Source organism: Equus quagga, chromosome 1 (genome assembly GCF_021613505.1).
Source record: "Equus quagga isolate Etosha38 chromosome 1, UCLA_HA_Equagga_1.0, whole genome shotgun sequence".
NCBI lineage: Eukaryota > Metazoa > Chordata > Mammalia > Perissodactyla > Equidae > Equus > Equus quagga.
In genome coordinates, this window is record NC_060267.1 from 15,901,862 (window position 1) to 15,919,769 (window position 17,908).

Here is a 17,908-nt window from a genome sequence, read left to right on the forward strand (position 1 = left end):
CGCTGGGCCAGCAGCTCACTGTGCTCCCTCCAGCTCTCTCAGCCTGCACTGTGGCCCCTCTGACAGCCATGAAGTCCTCTGTGTCTCAGCAGATGTACTCCACCAAAGGGGGCTTCAGCTCCAACTCTGCCAGTGGAGGTGGCGGGTCCCGGGCCCACACCAGCTTCAGCTCGGTGACAGTGTCCCGGAGCAGTGGCAGTGGTGGAGGCGCTCGCTGTGGCCCCAGCATGGCCGGCTTTGGCAGTCGGAGCCTCCATAACTTGGGGGGCAGCAAGAGCATCTCGGTCAGCGTGGCTGGAGGGGCCTCGTCAGGGCGGGCCCTGGGAGGCTTTGGCTTTGGCAGCAGGGCCTATTCAGGCCTGGGGGCTGGTAGGCAGATGTTCGGGCCCGCCTGTCCTCCTGGTGGCATTCAGGAGGTCACTGTCAACCAGAGCCTGCTGACCCCCCTCAACGTGGAGATAGACCCTGAGATCCAGCGGGTGCGAACCCAGGAGCGGGAGCAGATCAAGACCCTCAACAACAAGTTTGCCTCCTTCATTGACAAGGTGGGCCGAGGTGGAAGGAGGTAGGGAGGGGCCGTTGGACTAGAAGCAGGAGCCTGAGGGAGGGTGGGCTGGGCGGAGGCTATCATAGCCTGTGTGCACCGGGGGCCAGAGAGGGGGTTGATGGAATGGCTTTTGGAGCTCTCCTGGCCTGAGCCTGGGACACCCAGATGTGGATGGCTGGAGACAGTCTTCTGGATCTTTCCTGTAATTGCTTGGGTGAATCTTTAGTCTACTCACGAGGCCTATTGGCCAAGCCCTGCCGACGGCTGTTGCAGCCTTTGTCCCATCATCAGATTAAACAGCAGCCTTATTGCACAATTAAATAGTGGACGGTCCTCAGCGCTCCTCCTTGCCAGGTGGCCCTATTGCCTCTCGTCATTTTACAGCTGGGGAAACTGGCTCAAATGTCAAACGAGTTACTCAAGGACCCCATCTCTCCGCTGTTCTCAGTCTTGGGGGAGGCCTAAGGACAAAGATGTGATGGGGACACAATGAGGAGGGGTCCTAGGGGAAGTCCCCTTTTTGCTTCTCCAGTTCTTCCTCGCTGTTTCAGCCAACAGGCTCAGTTTGGGGTGGACAAGGAGGAGAGTGGTCACCAGGTTCCCACAACGTGGGGCTTGGATTTGCTCTCTCCCCGAGTGGGGCGTTCTGACTCCTTCCCTGCCTCCAGGCTGGCCGGGGGCTCCCGTGCTGTTCTCTGGCATTCCCAGGTCCGTTTTGCTGCAGTGGCCCCCTCTGGCCGGAGACCCCAGGCAGTGTGGCCATGACGGGAAAAATCCCAGTGGATGACCAGACGTTGGTTCAGCCATCTGTAGCTTCCCAAAGGACATTCACATCCTCTGTCTCATGTGATATCCACAGTGTCCCAGAAGGAATTAGAATAGATGACATTGTGCCCATTTTTAAGAAGAAAAAAATCGAGGTTTAGACACGTCAAGAGATTTGCCCAGGATCCTACAGGTCCTTGGAGGCAGAGGTGGGCTTGGGGCCCCGGGTTTGTGGGCCCCCTGGTCCTTGGCACTAAGAAATCTCCTCATTGCTCGTGGCAGGTGCACCTGCTGCGTGGTGCTCTGGGCCATGGCACTGTGGACCTGGGCTGCTGTGGGGGTGGGACCTGGAGAAACCGGCAGAGGGTGAAGCAAGCCATTCTACCTACTCTCTCACCTTCCCCCCTAGTGACTTTTGGTTCTTCTGTGGGACTGTTCCAGAGGTCAAACAAGCAAAAACCCCGCTCAGGCTCTCAGAATCACGGCCTGGCTGCTGGGGCCTGAGAAGGTGTCTGTGTCTGGCGTCTCAGAACCCTGGCTGGGCAGAGAGCCCCCTGGGGGGCCTGTTAAACCCACACCCTGGACCCCTTCTGAGTCTATAGACATAGGCCTGGGCACCCATATTAAAATTAAAAAAAAAAGTCAAATTTACAGAAAAGTTGCAAGAATAGTACAACATATTCGTATATACTCTTTCACCCAGATTCACCAGTTTTTAACATTTTGACACATCTGCTTTCTTTCTCTTTCTCTCTTTCTTCTATTATTTTTTCTTCTCCCCAAAGCACCCCAGTACATAGTTGTACATTCTAGTTGTAGGTCCTTCTGGTTGTGCTATGCGGGATGCCACCCCAGCATGGCCTGACGAGCGGTGCCTTGTCCGTGCCCAGGATCCCAACCGGCGAAACCCTGGGCCGCTGAAGCAGAGCGCATGAACCTAACCACTCGGCCACGGGCCGGCCCTGTGCACCTGCATCGTTAACCGTTGGCTTTGTTGTAGGATTAGGGTTCAGAAACCTAGACCCACTCCAATTTCCCAGGACGAGTGAGAAAGGGAGACTCTTTAGAGTCCTTGTCACCAGATTGGATTGTTTCCAGCGAGGATTGTCCCCTCAGGAACTCCTCCCCTCTGCCAGGGATAAGCCTGCAGTGCCACTGTGACGTCCAGGCTGGGGACAGATGGTGACGATGGGCCCTGTCCTTGGTCTCTCCTGGGTCCGGGGAATGGCTCCAACCCACTCTTCTTGCTCTGGCTCAGGTGCGGTTCCTGGAGCAGCAGAATAAGGTGCTGGAGACCAAGTGGGCACTGCTGCAGGAGCAGGGCCAGAGCTCTGGTGTCACCAGGAACAACCTGGAACCCCTCTTTGAGAACTACCTGGGCAGCCTGCGGAGGCAGCTGGACACCCTGCAGAGCGAGCGGGGGAGGCTGGACTCGGAGCTGAGGAACGTGCAGGATCAGGTGGAGGACTTCAAGAACAAGTGAGGAGGGCTGACATGCTGGGGCCACGTCTGGAGGGCACGGGGCGGTGTGGGAAACCTCCCAGGAGAGGGCTACCCCCTTGTCCTGGGACCCCCCTGGGGGAGCACACAGACAGAGCTGTTTCCTGGGTGCTCAGGGTCTAGACACACTGCCTCCTGGAGAATTGTCTCACTGTTTGTGCAGTGTTGCTCGTAGTTTAAAAGCTCTTTATCATAAGGTGGGGAGAATAGCGTGAGAACCTTGATGCTCTCGTTACCCAGCTTTACTGTCAGCTCATAGCCAGTCTGGTTTCATCACTTCCCCTCCTCGCTCATCGTCTTGAGGCAAATTCCAGCCATCATGTCATTTCACTCGCAAATATTCTACTGGATATATTCACGTAGTTCATTTACAAGACTTGACTTGGTAAAACATAAACACAATGCCATAATCATACCCAAAACTTTTAAAACAGTAATTCCACAGTATCGTCAAATATCCGGTCGGTTTTGAGTTGCCTATCGTCCCATAAATTTAAAAAATACTGTTTGTTTGAATCAAGATCCAAAGGGTTCACATGTTACAATTGGTTGATATGTATATTTATCACTTTAAGGTATAATTTCCTCAACTTTTCCAATAACTTGACCCTGGCAATTTCTAAACCTTAAATTGTCAGCAAAAGCAGTTGGAGAAGGTTCGGTGTTCCAGGCAACATCTTGTTGAAAATGAGTGCAGAGGTTAACCGCTGTTGACACATCTTCACCTGCTCCTGTAAAGCCTCCTATGGGCTCTGGTCCAAAGAGACGGCTGCTCTCGATTGCTGTATTATTGCATAAATTCTGGGCCTATTTCCTCCAAAGGGGGTGGGAAGGAATATTTAGAGACTGTACCGCAAGTTTCTTCACTAGTTGGCTGCGTTACAGAACTGCTCCCCAAAGGCGTTCTCGGCCAATGTGGGACCCATCAGGGCTTCCTTAAAGCCGAGAGAGTCCAATGCCGTATAAGGCAGAACTTGGCTGAGCCCTGGCCTGAGTTTTCCCTGTGTGACAGGTACGAGGATGAAATCAACAAGCGCACCGCCGCGGAGAACGAGTTCGTGGTGCTCAAGAAGGTGAGCAGGGTGGCAGAGAATGGGGTCAGTTGTCTTTTGGCTGCCAGGGTGCTGCGCTGACTCAGAGAGGGGTGCTGAGCCACTGCCCTGCTCTCTTCCTCCCCTGCAGGATGTGGATGCCGCGTACATGGGCCGAATGGATCTGCACGGCAAAGTGGGCACCCTGAGTGAGGAGCTCGACTTCCTGAATCATCTCTATGACCTGGTGAGATGGCCAATGGACAGGGATAATCGCAGACAGCACTGGGGATTCCCCTGGAGGTCTGCCCTGAATTCACCAGTGCAGTTTAGTTGATAGAAGCTAGAACCTGGACCTTTAATTAATACCAGCTTCTATGTATTAAGTGCTTAACGATGGCCCAGGCCCTGGGCTAAGCTTTTTACGTAACTCTCTCAACAACTCTATAATATAGAGTATTACTATTGTCTCCATTTTATTGTCAGGGGCACTGTGGCTCAGTGTAACTTGCCCGTGGTCACACAGCTAGTCAGAGGCAGTGCTGGCGCTAAAACCTGGTTCTTGGACTTCCAAGTCTGCTCTTGCTTCTGTGTTGTACCATTTCCCTTCTTGCCCAGTGTGTACTGGAGCAAGGGATGGAGGAGCAGAGATGGGCAGAGAGGGGGGGACTGAGGTTGCAGGTTGGAGCTGGAGGTCGGGGGGTGGCTAGTGGGTAGGTCACAGGATCGAGGAGGAGGTCCCAGGAAATAAGGGGGCTTTGAAAACGAGGGTGAGAGGGTTGAACTTAACATGAGCGGATCATAGAATCATAGGCTCTTAGACTCGGTGGGGACCTCAAGGCCAGCCTTCCCCTGGTAAAAGAGCCCTTCCTCGAATATCTCTGATGGGGGTTCACGTAGCCTCTGCTTGAATACTTCTAGAGGCAGGGAGCTCACTGCTTATTAGGGCAGGCATTTCTATCTTTGAACAACTTTATTAGAAGGCTGCCTTGCATCTTCTTCCCATGACTTCTGCTCTCGACTGGCCCTGGTCTGCTCTTCTGCCCTCTGGGCTGCATGCATCCAACTATCTTGCATGTGACATATGTCTTTCACATGACAACCCTTTAGGGGTCAGGATGATTGGGGCTGAAATCTACGGCATGTGAGGAAGTTCAGGAAACAAGGTTCTTGGTCCAGAACTCAGGAAACCGACAGGTGGGGAGGGGGGTTACTGACCCAGACTTCCATTCTTGCAGCCTAATGTTGCACTCGTTTATGGGTTATTTTTAGAAGCCACTTCACAATGTTTGCACCTTAAAACCCCCGGGATTTTTTCACATGTATGCTTTTAAGTGAGACACGCATCCACTCTCCTGCAACCTCCTGTATTTGGGCACTTGAATTTTTGAAACCACATGCAGGAGTTAATGATTCCCTTTTTTCCTATGAAATGTTTTGTGGTTTCATCCCATCATTTTAGGTCATCGTGGGCCCTTTGAAACTTGATTCTCCTGTCCATGTATTGGAGATGCTCAACTGGATAATTGGAAAGATCAGTGATGCCTCAGCTTTGGGTCATCTGCAGACCTGATAAACTTTCAGTTTAGTTATTTGATAACATTTCAGTGTAACTCCTTGATAAGCGTGTTAAGGCCGGTGGGACAAGGGCAGAGTCCTCATCCAAGAACTACGTCTTCAATGTGCCGTCTCACCAGGCTGACCTCACTCCACTCATCAGTAATTTGTGGTTCAAGTGGCTCAGCCACTTTATAATCCAACTAACCATACCATCGTCTGGTCCTCATTTTTCTGTCTCATTTTCAAGAATGCTGTGAAAGTCTTGCTCAAAAACATCCGTGGCAGTCCTTTAGCAGTCAGGTAATACAGCCACGGAAGGAAATGAAATCCATTCGGTTTGACTTTTCCTCAGGGAAATCTTGCTGACTTCATGCCTCTCACACACATTTTATAATTTGTTCTGGAGATTCACAGGAGATTGACATTAAGTTTAACTTGGAGAAGTCTAAATCTCATCTCTTTAAAAATGAGGACATTTGCGGGCTGGCTCAGTGGCATAGTGGTTAAGTTCACACCCTCTGCTTTGGTGGTCTGAGGTTTGCAGGTTTGGATCCCAGGTGCGGGCCTATGCACTGCTCATCAAACCATGCTGTGGCAGCGTCCCACATACAAAATAGAGGAAGATTGGCACAGATATTAGTTCAGGGTCAATCTTCCTCACACAAAAAAAGAAAAAAATGAGGACATTTGCTATGTCTGGGGTTCTGGAACCTCTTCTCCTTCCGTTTCTCAAGAATCACCAGGGGTGTTTATCTCCTTGGCACTTCCCATGGCCTCCAAGGATATGTTCCTCTGGGTTGGACCTGTAAGGTCCCCAGCAAGGTCAACGCCTCTCATACTCTCTGTGTCTGTCTTGGTTTTGATGACTGTTCTCCTTGATGGAAAAGAGGCAAATGGCATAGCAGTCAGGTTGTTGGCGTTGCCTGGGTCTTCTCTAGGGTTAGCCGACTGCTGCCTTCTTCTCCTCGCCTGCAGCTTATCTGACAGCCCCTGTCCACTGGCCTCAGCGTTTCCCTGGCTCAGCCGCGGCTGTGTTGCTCTCCCTCTAACGTCTCTGCCTGCCCCGTCAGGATGGAGCCTGCTGGCGTGTGTTCTTTGCCATCACGCTGATTTCCTAGGTGTCCCCCAGTTTCTTCTTTACTGGGATCCTTGATGGTCATTCACTGTTTGGGGGATCCTCATTCTTCTCTCTGAGGTTCTTTTCTCTTTTAGGCCGGGTCAAGGGTGCCTCCCCACTTGTCTCAGAGTGGGTGGGAATTGGCTTTCCTACCGTCTCAGGCACATGTCTGTCATACCCAGCATTCCTTTCCTTTGCTCCTCCTTCTTCTTTTCACACATACTACCAAGGACCTTCCGCACGGCAACAGAAGGACAAGTCCCTGCCTTTGGGCACCTGCAGTCTCGTGCTGGGGCACCACGTGGTGAGAGCCACGTTGGGACAGGGACAAGGAGCATGGAGCAGGCTTCCTGGGAGGGCTCAGGGAGCTTCAGAGGAGATGGCATTTGCGTTGGATTTCCAAGGAAGGGTGGGACTTCTAGAGCAGGAGCAGGAAGGGCCCACGCAGTGATGGAGGAGTCAGAGCACGGCGAGTTTGGGAGTTTGGGGAGTGGCCGGTGGGCTGGGCATCCGTGTGTGGGAGAATTAGATGAGGAGGGGGACAGGAAATGCAAGTTGGGACCCAGCCAGGATCACCTCCTGTCACAGTTCCTCCTAGCCTATCTCCGAGCCTTGTTGGGGGTGAGAAGGAAGCTGGAGCAGCCGTTCCTGTTTGCATGTCGGCTGTGATGGCCAATACAGCACCCAATAATGGACCTCACAGTCTGGTTTTGGTTGAGCCAGATCTCAAGGAAATCTGGAGGGCCGACCGCCAATCCCTGGCATCTTACAGGGCAGGAAGGCAGCCTCGTGGCCTCCCTCTGGCCTGGAGGGCGGCGGCGGGGGGCGGGGGGGTCCCTGTGGGATCCAGCCCCTGCTCCAGTGACATCACTAGTGTCTCTGGTGCCCCCATGCCCACAGGCTCTCCTCTCTCTCGTCCCCTCAGGATCCTGGAGTCTAAGGAGACACTTGCCTTTTAATTCACAGAGCACTTCCCTCTCCACTTGCATTTGCTCCATTTCTTTGGAAATCCTGACCTTTTAATTTTCTTGTTCTAGCAAGATCACCCTTATCCATTCTTAGTGGTATCTGGTAGATAGTTTTAAAAATTCCAACTTGAGGGGGCCGGCCCCGTGGCTGAGTGGTTAAGTTTGTGTGCTCCGCTTCAGCGGCCCAGGGTTTTGCCAGTTCAGATCCCGGGCACGGACCTGGCACCACTTATCGAGCCAGGCTGAGGCAGCGGCCCACATAGCACAACCAGAGGCACTCACAACTAGAATACACAACTACGTACTAGGGGGGCTTTGGGGAGAAGAAGAAGGGAAAAAAAAAAAAAAAAAGATTGGCAACAGATGTTAGCTCAGATGCCAAACTTAAAGAAAAAAAAATTCCAAGTTGATTTTCCTCAGAACCGCGCTCTGGCACGGGACTGTGGAGGGACCCCGAGCCGGCGAGGCTGAGTGGGTGATGCTGTAAGAAGGTGCTGGCAGTGTTGTCCTGGTGGGGAAGGAGATAATGCACGGTGTGACAAAATGATGTCATCTGTAGCAAACACGCCTCCCAGGCGTCTTGACTCACCTTCAGAAAACTCTGGGCAAATAACGCATCTTACTGATCACCTGCCATGGGCCACGTATGGCTCTGGGTGCTCCCATCCACCGCATCAGGAGGGTATCATCACGGCCATTTTACAGAGGAGGGGACTGACACAGCGTGAGGCTTAGGGACCACCTGTCCCACAGCTAGTGAGTGTCAGGCTGGGTCTTGAACTTAGCTTTGTCTGTCTCTAAATGGCGTGTCCTTTCACTAAACCTCAGTGTTTCAGTGGTGGGATTTCTGTCCCTATCCCGCAGCCCATTCCACTTTCTAACAGACAATCTAGTTGAATACCCTAGATCTATGTTAGCTCAGACATCAGCTTGGCTTGGGGGCTCCTCTCTATTTATTTCTGTCCATCTCTAAGTTAGCCTGTGTTGTCTCAGGTTCTGGTGTCAGACTCCCCAGGTCTGAGACTTCTTAGTTTGTGATTTTGGGGCCAGTTACTCTTTGTGCTATTGGAAAAGGGCATGTGATGAGCTAGTTCCTGTCAAGCGGCTGACACAGCGCCTGCCCACAGCAAAGGCTCAGTGAATGAGGGTTGTCGTCATTACTCCCATCTCTTTCTACGATAATCCCATTGGCCACAGTGAGGGCCAACGTGTGAGAAAAGCTGGAGGCAAGACCAGAATACTGGCAGGTGTTGACTTTTAGGGGGTGACTCTCTCCCCTTTGGGAGCCTCTGAGGAGCACTGAAAGTGAGTGACTTGATCACTCAAAGATGGAGTAACGACAACAACCCTCGCTCACCGAGCCTTCCCTGTGGTCAGCTTGCTTCTGGGGTAGAGCCTGGGGAAGAGCACAGGCCTCCTCCTGCCGCCTGGGGACCCTGTCCTTCATGCCTCGGCTGCCTCCGAGGGGCCTGGGGCAGGGGCGCCAGTGGCAGCTACTTCTGTTTCTGCAGGAGCTGAGCCAAGTGCAGACCCACGTGTCTGACACCAACGTCATCCTCTCCATGGACAACAACCGCAGCCTGGACCTGGACAGCATCATCTCCGAGGTCAAGGCCCAGTACGAGCTGATCGCCCAGAGGAGCAGGGCTGAGGCTGAGGCCTGGTACCAGACCAAGGTGAGAAGAGTGGCCGACTCAGGTACGTGGGCTGGCACTGGACACAGACCTTCCACCATTGTGAGAGGCCTGTGGCTGGACACACCTAGTCTACACAGGGTCCTTCAGCTATGAGAGTGGACCCAGGACCAGTTGTCACCCACCTGGGCCTGGAACCATCTGACAGCTCACTGCCACTTCTTTGGCCTCCAGTACGAGGAGCTGCAGGTGACCGCTGGGAAGCATGGGGACAACCTACGGGACACCAAAAATGAAATTTCTGAGCTCACCCGCACTGTCCAGAGGCTGCAGAGTGAGGTGGATGCAGCCAAGAAGCAGGTAAGCCTCTGGCTGGGGGGCCTGAGGGCCAGGCCTGGGTGTTGGCAGAGGTGGGGGGCCTTCTCCACGTCACAGCAACTGCTGAGACCTACTCTTCTCCTCATGGTTGGGACACACTCAGATGCTGGACCATCGAGATCAACATGCTCCTTTTACAGGAGAGGAAAATGAGGCCCAGAGAAGGGAAGGGACTTGTCCAAGGTCACACAGCACATTAGTGGTAGAGCAGGTGGGGCGACCTCCTCTGAGGAGATTGGTCCCATCTCCGGGAGGTCAGAGAAAAAGGCTGAGAGTTCAACGGTCCAGATCACGGCTGCTGACTCCATCTAGGGCAGGGCTAAAAAGCGAAGGCTCTTCTCCAGATCAGATGGAAGCATTTGGTTAATGGTGAGGCTGTATTATGTATTTTATCTCTTTTGAGGCCCTGGGCTGAGCTGTAGCAGGAAGGACTAAGATTAGACTCAGTAAGAACTTTCCCAGTGATGCTACATGATTTAGCTTGTATGACAGCATCTCCTCTCTCAGATGAATATTTCTGCTTTCTTTCCTTCCTAGTTGGTTGGGGTCAGGGGGTGGGGCTGGGGTTGGTGGTACTTGACTTGAGGACAGAGAGATGGAGCCGATGACCCTGGAGAGTGTTCCCAACCCCTCTTGTCCTCTGGGCAGTGCCAGCAGCTGCAGACTGCCATCGTGGAAGCGGAGCAGCGTGGGGATCTGGCATTAAAGGATGCTCAGAAGAAGCTTGGGGACCTGGACGTGGCCCTGCACCAGTCCAAGGAGGACCTGGCCCGGCTGCTGCGCGACTACCAGGCCCTCATGAACGTCAAGCTGGCCCTGGACGTGGAGATCGCCACCTACCGCAAGCTGCTGGAGAGCGAGGAGAGCAGGTATTCAGAGAGCTCTCCAGGCCTGCCCTGTGGGAGAGCCCATGTGGTCGGCTCTGGTGCTGAGGCCACGGGGGTGAGAGAGGAGCCGGGGAGCTGGGCTCCTAACTCATCACCCGAGAGAGACTCTCCCACTTGTGTTCACTGTCTCTGCTGCGTATCTCCTTGGTTGACACGATCACTGGTAATCGTTACTGTGGTTGGCAGCCCAGTAGGAGCGAGGGTTCCTCTTCCAACACCACAATCCACCACCAGAGGAAGCTTTGGAAGAAATTTGTCATCTCTGTTTCTAGAAGGTGTAGAGAGAGTCACCTTAGCCAGGAGCTAGGCAGCTCTGCTTTGGCATGGGCTCTGTTTCCCTTCCCATTGGAGCAGGGGTGCTGTCCATGGCCCTCGCGGGAAGGGAGGAGAGGGCAGGGGGAGGTGCGCGGCTCAGCCTGCCGCAGCTCTGCTTTCTCTGCGGCACTGGCTTTAGGACCTGCTGGAAGGGCCACCAGGCCCAGTATGGCCACATACATGTACTTCTCACGTCTCCTGGTCTTGTCACCTGGGCCCTGGTCCTCGAGAGTTGGCCCACTGAGTCGATCCATCACAAAGGCAGAGAAGCAGGGAGACGGTTTTCTCTTGGGTTCCTGGGACTGCTGACGCTTCTGGCCTTTTTGTTTCCCCAGGATGTCTGGAGAGTGTCCCAGTGCAGTCAGCATCTGTGAGTACTTTGCGGCCCCGCACCGGGCCCTGCCCTGTCCTCTGTGCAGTCCACTCCATCTGTCCTTGGCCTAAAGCACACATTCCCTCCACTTGAGCCCCTGGAGGCAGGTTCAGGGGGGTCCCAGAGAATGAGCTTCCTGCCCTGGCTCCTCTCTCCGTTTCTCATGGCTCGTTTCCTTCCCTCACTGATTTCCGGAGTTCCTGGCCTCTCCCAGCGTGGCTGTCCTGCCTGACCTTGCCCTTTGCCTTGCAGCCATGACTGGCAGTTCCAACACAGTGTGTGGAGGCGGCGTGGCCGGCTTTGGCGGTGGCATCTCCCTGGGTGGGAGTGGGGGGGCCAGCAAGGGAGGCTTCAGCAGCAAAGTGGGCTACAGCACCGTCAAGGGAGTGCCTGTCTCTGGGGGCACCTCCATCCTGCGGAAGACCACCACGGTCAAGACGTCCAGCCGGAGGTATTAGCTGCGAGCCTTGCCAGATGGGCCCCTGAAATCCTCTCCCCACCCTCCTCATCCACCCTTCTTTCCCTGCCATCCCCCACCTGCCACCTGCCTCCTTAGGAGCGGGAACAGCCCCAGGACCACAGATGCGGTATGTTTGCATGGCACACTCTCTTGTGACATGTGATCTGCGTTTTGGGAAGGGCTCAGATCTACCCAGGTTTTCTCCTTGGTTCTGCAATGGGATGGGAGGGGAGGTTAAGGCTACCAGCTTGAGTGATGCATTTGGGTGAGTTGAGAGTGACCTTTCACCCCTGAGAGGAGGCTGGATTTCTCAGGCCATCGAGGCCTCCCTCACTTCCTCTGCTCTGAGCTCAGGGCAGGCTGAGGGAGGAGGGCGGAAGTCATGCACGGTCTCCAAAGGCCCTTCAACCTCCCCAGTCTCCCACCAGACCCACCCCTCCCTGAATCTACCCACACCCCCTCCCCCGTCTCTGCTTGTGATGTGTCTGTCTCAATAAATGGCAACTGCCGCTAGCTGTCTGTGGCTCTGGTCTGTCCTGCTTGGGGAGCTGGAATTGTCCATCGATTAACCCCCTGACGGCTGAGGCAGCAACAATCACATGCTCACTGTGCCCCCATCACCGTGCTGCAAGCACGTCAGCTCAGCACCATTGGGCAGGTGACTTAATCTCTCTGAGCCCCGGTTCCCTCTTTTGTAAAAGCAGGGATGTGAGGAGAACATGTGTAAAGCATCTGACTTATGACGGCCTTGACAAGAATCAGTTCCCTTTGCTTCCCTTTCCCCTGGCTTCTGGTTTCCCAACTCATCACCTGGGAGTCAGATGATTTTTCTCTCAGCCCTCATATCCAGTCACCAATAAAAATTCACATTTTTCCAACAACAGCAGAATACTCATTTTTCTCAAGTGCATACGGAACATTTTCTAGGATAGATCATATGTTAGGCCACAAGACCAGTCTTAGCAAATTCAAGAAGACTAGAATCATACCAAGAGTCTCCTCTGACTGCAATAATATGAAACTAGAAATTAACAACAGCAGGGAAACTGGAAAATTCATGAAGACATGGAAATTAAACAGCATTCTGATGGACAACCAATGGATCAACAAGGATATTCAAAGGGAAATAAAAAAGCATCTTGAGACAAATGAAAATGGAAAAATAACACACCACAACTTATGGGCTGCTGACAAAGCAGTTCTAAGAGAGAAGTTTATAGCTATAAAGGTATACATCAAGAAAATAAGGTCTCAAATAAATGAGCTAACTTTATGCCTCAAGGAACTAGAAAAGGAAGAATAAACTAGGCCCAAATTTAGCAGAAGGAAGGAAATAATAAAGATTAGAGCAGCAATAAATGAAATAGAGAACAAGAAGACAGTAGAAAAGATTAACAAAATGAAGAGTTGGTTCTTTGAAAAGATAAACAAAATTGACAAACTTTTAGCTAGACTAACCAAGGAAAAAAGGTAGGGGACCCAAGTTAACAAGATTATAAATAAAAGAGGAGATATTACAACTGATACCACAGAAATACAAGATATCACAACAGGGCTACTGTGAACAACTATATGCCAACAAAACGGACAACATACAAGAAACGAATAAGAGCCTAGAAACATACAACCTACCAAGACTGAATCAGGAAGAAACAGAAAATCTGAACGGATCAATTACTAGTAAGGAGATTGAATCAGTCATAAAAAAAATCTTCCAGGCTGGCTCGGTGGCATAGTGGTTAAGTTCATGCACTCTGCTTTGATGGTCTGGGGTTTGTGGGTTCGGATCCCGGGTGCTGACCTACACACCCCTCCTCAAGCCATGCTGTGACAGCATCTCACATACAAAATAGAGGATGACTAGCACAGATGTTAGCTCAGGGCCAATCTTCCTCATCAAAAAGAAAAAACAAATCTCTCAATGAAGAAAAGCCCAGGACCAGAAGTCTTCAGAGGTGAATTCTCCCAAACATTTAAAGAAGAATTAACACCTCTCTCTCTCAAACTTTTCCAAGAAATTGAAGAGAAGGGAACAATTCTAAACTTATTTTAGAAGGCCAGCATACCTGATACCAAAGCCAGATAAGGACACTACAAGAAAAGAAAACTATAGGCCAATGTCCCTGATGAACATTGGTGCAAAAATTATCAGCAAAATACCAGCAAACTGAATTCAGCAGCACATTGAAAGGATTATACACTATGATCAAGTGGGATTCATCCCTGGGATGCAAGGATGGTTCAACCTATGTAAATCAGTAAATATGATCTATTATATTAATAGAGTGAAAGATAAAAATTGTATGATCATCTTAATAGATGCAGAAAAAGCATTTGACAAAATTCAACACCTATTTACGAAAAAAACTCTCAAAAAAGTAGGCCATGTATGAAAGCCCGCAGCTAACATCATATTTCAATGGTGAAAGGCTGAAAGCTTTTGTTCTAAGATCAAGAATAAGACAAAGATGCCCACTCTCACCACTCCTATTCAGTATAGTACCAGAAGTCTCAGCCAGAGCAATCAGGCAAGAAAAAGAAATAATAGCCATCAGAATTGGAAAGGAAGAAGTAAAATTTTCTCTATTTGCAGAAGACGTAATTTTACACATATAAAATCCTAAAGACTCCACCAAATAAGTATTAGATCTAATCAATGAATTCAGTCAAGTGGCAGGATAGAAAATCAACATACAAAAATCAGCAGCATTTCTACACACTAACAACAAATTACTGGAAAGAGAAATAAAGAAAATGAGCCCATTTACAATAGCATCAAAAAGAATAAAATATTTGGGAATAAATTTAACCGAGGAGGTTAAAGATCTCGACACTGAAAACTACAAGACAGTGATGAAAGAAATTGAAGAAGACATGAATGAATGGAAAGATAGCTCATGCTCATGGATTTGAAGAGGAATAAATATTAACCAAAGTAATATTAATTAAATTAAAAGCTGTAGTATTGATTAATTAAAATTAATTAGTAATATTAATTAATTAAATGAATTAGTATTACACGCTCTACCCACAGCCATCTATAGATTTAATGCAATCTTTTTTTTTTTGAGGAAGATTAGCCCTGAGCTAACTACTGCCAATCTTCCTCTTTTTGCTGAGGAAGACTGGCCCTGAGCTGACATCCGTGCCCATCTTCCTCTACTTTATGTGTGGGACGCCTACCACAGCATGGCTTGCCAAGTGGTGCCATGTCCGCACCCGGGATCCGAACCAGTGAACCCCGGTCCACTGAGAAGTAGAACATGCACACTTAACTGCTGTGCCACTGGGTCAGCCCCCTAATGCAATCTTTATCAAGATTCCAAGAGCATTTTTTACAAAAGTAGAAAAGCAATCCTAACATTCCCTGTGGAACCATAAAAGACCTCAAATAGCCAAAGCAATCCTGAGAAAGAAGAAGAAAGCTGGAGGCACCACACTTCCTGATTTCAAACTGTCTTATAAAGCTATACTAATCAAAACAGTATGGCACCGGCATAAAAACAAACACACAGACTGATAAAGCAGAAATAAACCCATGCGTACACAATCAACCAATATTTGACAAAGGAGCCAAAAACACTCAATGGAGAAAAGCCTCTTCAATAAATGGTGCTAAGAAAATTATATATCCACATGTAAAAGAATGAAATTATCTTGCACCACTCACAAACATTAATTCTTTAATAGATTAAAGACCTCAATGTAATACCTGAAACCGTAAAACTCCTAGAAGAAAACATAGGGAAAAAGCTTCTTGACATTGGTCTTGGCAGTGATTTCTTGGATATGACACCTAAAGTGTAAGCAACAAAATAAAAAACAAGTGGGACTACATCAAAGCAAAAAGCTTCTGCACAGCAAAAGAAACCATCAGCAAAATGAAAAGGCAACACATGGAATGGGAGAAAATATTTTCAAACCATATATGTGATAAGGGGTTAATATCCAAAATGTATAAATAACTCATACAATTCAAAAGCAAAAAACCAAATAATCCATTTAAAAATTGGACAAACGACCTGAATAAACATTTTCCCAAAGAAGATATTCAAATGTCCAACGCGTACATGAAAAGGTGCTCCACATCACTAACCATCAGGAAAATGCAAATCAAAACCACAGTGAACTATCATCTCACACCTGTGAGGATGGCTATTGTCAAGAAGACAAGAGATAACAAACATCGGTGAGGATGTGGAGAAAAGGGAACCCTTGTGCACTGTTGGTAAGAGGCAAATTGGTGCAGCCACTATGGAAGATCCTCAAAAAATTAAAAATAGAAATACTATATGATCCAGCAATTCCACTTCTGGGAATATATTTGAAGGAAACAAAATCGCTGTGTCGAGGAGACATCTGCAGCCCCGTGTTCAAGGCAGCGTTATCACGACGGCCAAGACATGGAGACAGCCTGAGCGCCCATCGATGGATGAGTGGGTACAGAAGATGCAGTATATATACAAAGGAATATTATTCAGCCACAAAAAGAAGGAAATCTTGCTGCTTGCAACAACACGGATGGACCTTGAGGGCATTATGCTAAGTGAAATATATCAGACAGAGAAAGATAGATAGCGTATGATTTCACTCGTATGTGGAATCTAAAAATATTCATAGAAAAAGAGATCAGATTTGTGGTTACCAGAGGCAGGGGGTTGGGGGGGGAATTTGGTGAAGGATGTCAAAAGGCACAAACTTCTGGTTATAAGGTACATATATTCTGGGAGTGTAACGCACAACACGATGACTAGAGTTAATAATGCCGTATGGCATATTTGAAAATTGCTAAGAGAGTAAGTCCTAAAAGTTCTCATCACAAGGAAAACAAATTTTTTTGGTAACTATATGAGGTGATGGACATTAGTTAAACCGATTTTGGTGATCATTTCTCAGTATCTCCATACGTCATCACCATGCTGTACACCTTAAACTTATACACTCTCATATGTCACTTCTATCTCAATAAAGCTGGAAAAAATCCACATTTTAATTGGACTTTGTGGTTGACACATACATTACTTTGCCTGTGACCTTCACAGCAGCCCCAGAATTCAGTGGGGGCACGCCATACTCCTTTTACAGGCGAGGCAATTAAGGCTCACAGAAGTGAATGTTCACACCTGGGGCTGTCGAGTGGGTCAGTGGTGTCCGGGGCTGCTGACGTCAGGCCCAAGTCCTCTGTCCACAGAAGCCACCTCCGTCCCAGCCCCGCTTCCATCACTCCCCAAATCTTACTGATCCCTCCTCCAGTGTGTCTCTCGGAGTCACCCCTTCCGCCTCCATCTCCGCGGCTCCCTACTCTGAGCCTGGACCCCGCTCCTCAATCTACACCCAGGTAATTCCCAACTGGCTGAACCCCAGCCCCGGGCCCCCACACCCCAAAACTCTGCTGCCAGATCCACATGACTGAGCCGAGGCTGTCACGGCCCCCTCCCCTCCTTGGGATCCTTAGAGCTCCTGTTGGAATGAACCCTTCTTGACGTCCCCTCTACTCTGAGCTGGTCACTCAGTCACTTCAAAAGAGCCCAGCCACACCCCACAGAAGCTTCCACCGGGGTTATGGGAATGCCAGCCGAGGGATTTGAGCCAAACCCTAAACCACAGCTTAGGAACACTGGGGCCTGGCGCCTGGCTCTCAGCTCCACCTCATGAACTTGGGTGGTCCCCAGAGGCAGTCACACTTTCAGAGTGAGCCTTCTCATGGGGATGGAGTGTAGACCCCCCCACCTTGAAGAATAGCTAATATTTATTGAGTGCTTACTGTGTGCGGGAACAGCTGTCGACCCTCTAACTGTTCACTCTCCACAAGAGCCTAGGAGAGAAGTATGAGTACCAGCCCCATCTTGCAGATGAGTCACTTGAGGCACAGAGAGGTTAAGTAAGTTGTCTAAGATCACACAGCTAGTAAGTAGCACAGCTGGGCGTGGAATCCAAGCAGCCCGGTTTCGGAGCCCAAGTGCCTAACAACTGGGTTATGCTGCTTTTATAGAAAGAGAAACTGGGAAGCAGTGGGGCACTGGAGCCGGAGGGACTTTTGATGTAATCTAGTCCAAACTTCATTTCATAGGTGCGAAAGCTGGGGCTGAGAGGGGAAGAACTTGCTAAAGGCAGAGGAAAACAACCAAACAAACGATTTTATCGAAATTATATTTAGGGCTTAAAAACTAAATAGAGACAGTTTTAACTATCATGAAACAGAACTCAGAGATTGTGTCACCGGCCGGGAAGATCCACCAACAGCAATGCGTTACTTAGAAACACGGGTTGAAGGCTGGGGACGACCCCGACGCAGGGGTTTCCATACCGAGTTCCTGAAGCCTGAGGCCCCCGGGCGCTGCTCTCAGGGGTCAGGGGAGGCCAGCAGGTGAGA

General features: G+C 50.0%; 1 protein-coding gene across 1 annotated transcript; it reads left to right on the forward strand.

The window, feature by feature from the left end:
• On the forward strand, positions 1 to 12,048 carry KRT79 (keratin 79). The gene is made up of 9 exons (XM_046666833.1): positions 1 to 545; positions 2,571 to 2,791; positions 3,825 to 3,885; positions 3,995 to 4,090; positions 9,000 to 9,164; positions 9,357 to 9,482; positions 10,149 to 10,369; positions 11,038 to 11,072; positions 11,328 to 12,048. The coding sequence occupies exons 1-9, from the start codon at positions 69 to 71 to the stop codon at positions 11,531 to 11,533; spliced, it is 1,608 nt and encodes a 535-aa protein (XP_046522789.1). The 5' UTR covers positions 1 to 68; the 3' UTR covers positions 11,534 to 12,048.
• The last annotated feature ends 5,860 nt before the right edge of the window (positions 12,049 to 17,908 follow it).

What these genes read in the sequence shown, in the direction of transcription:
- KRT79 (XM_046666833.1), top strand. Translation starts at nt 69, where the DNA reads ATGAAGTCCTCTGTGTCTCAGCAGATGTACTCCACCAAAGGGGGCTTC. An exon ending in AGTTCGTGGTGCTCAAGAAG is followed by an intron (nt 3,886 to 3,994) that starts GTGAGCAGGGTG and finishes CCTCCCCTGCAG; the next exon opens with GATGTGGATGCCGCGTACAT. An exon ending in CTGGAGAGCGAGGAGAGCAG is followed by an intron (nt 10,370 to 11,037) that starts GTATTCAGAGAG and finishes TTGTTTCCCCAG; the next exon opens with GATGTCTGGAGAGTGTCCCA.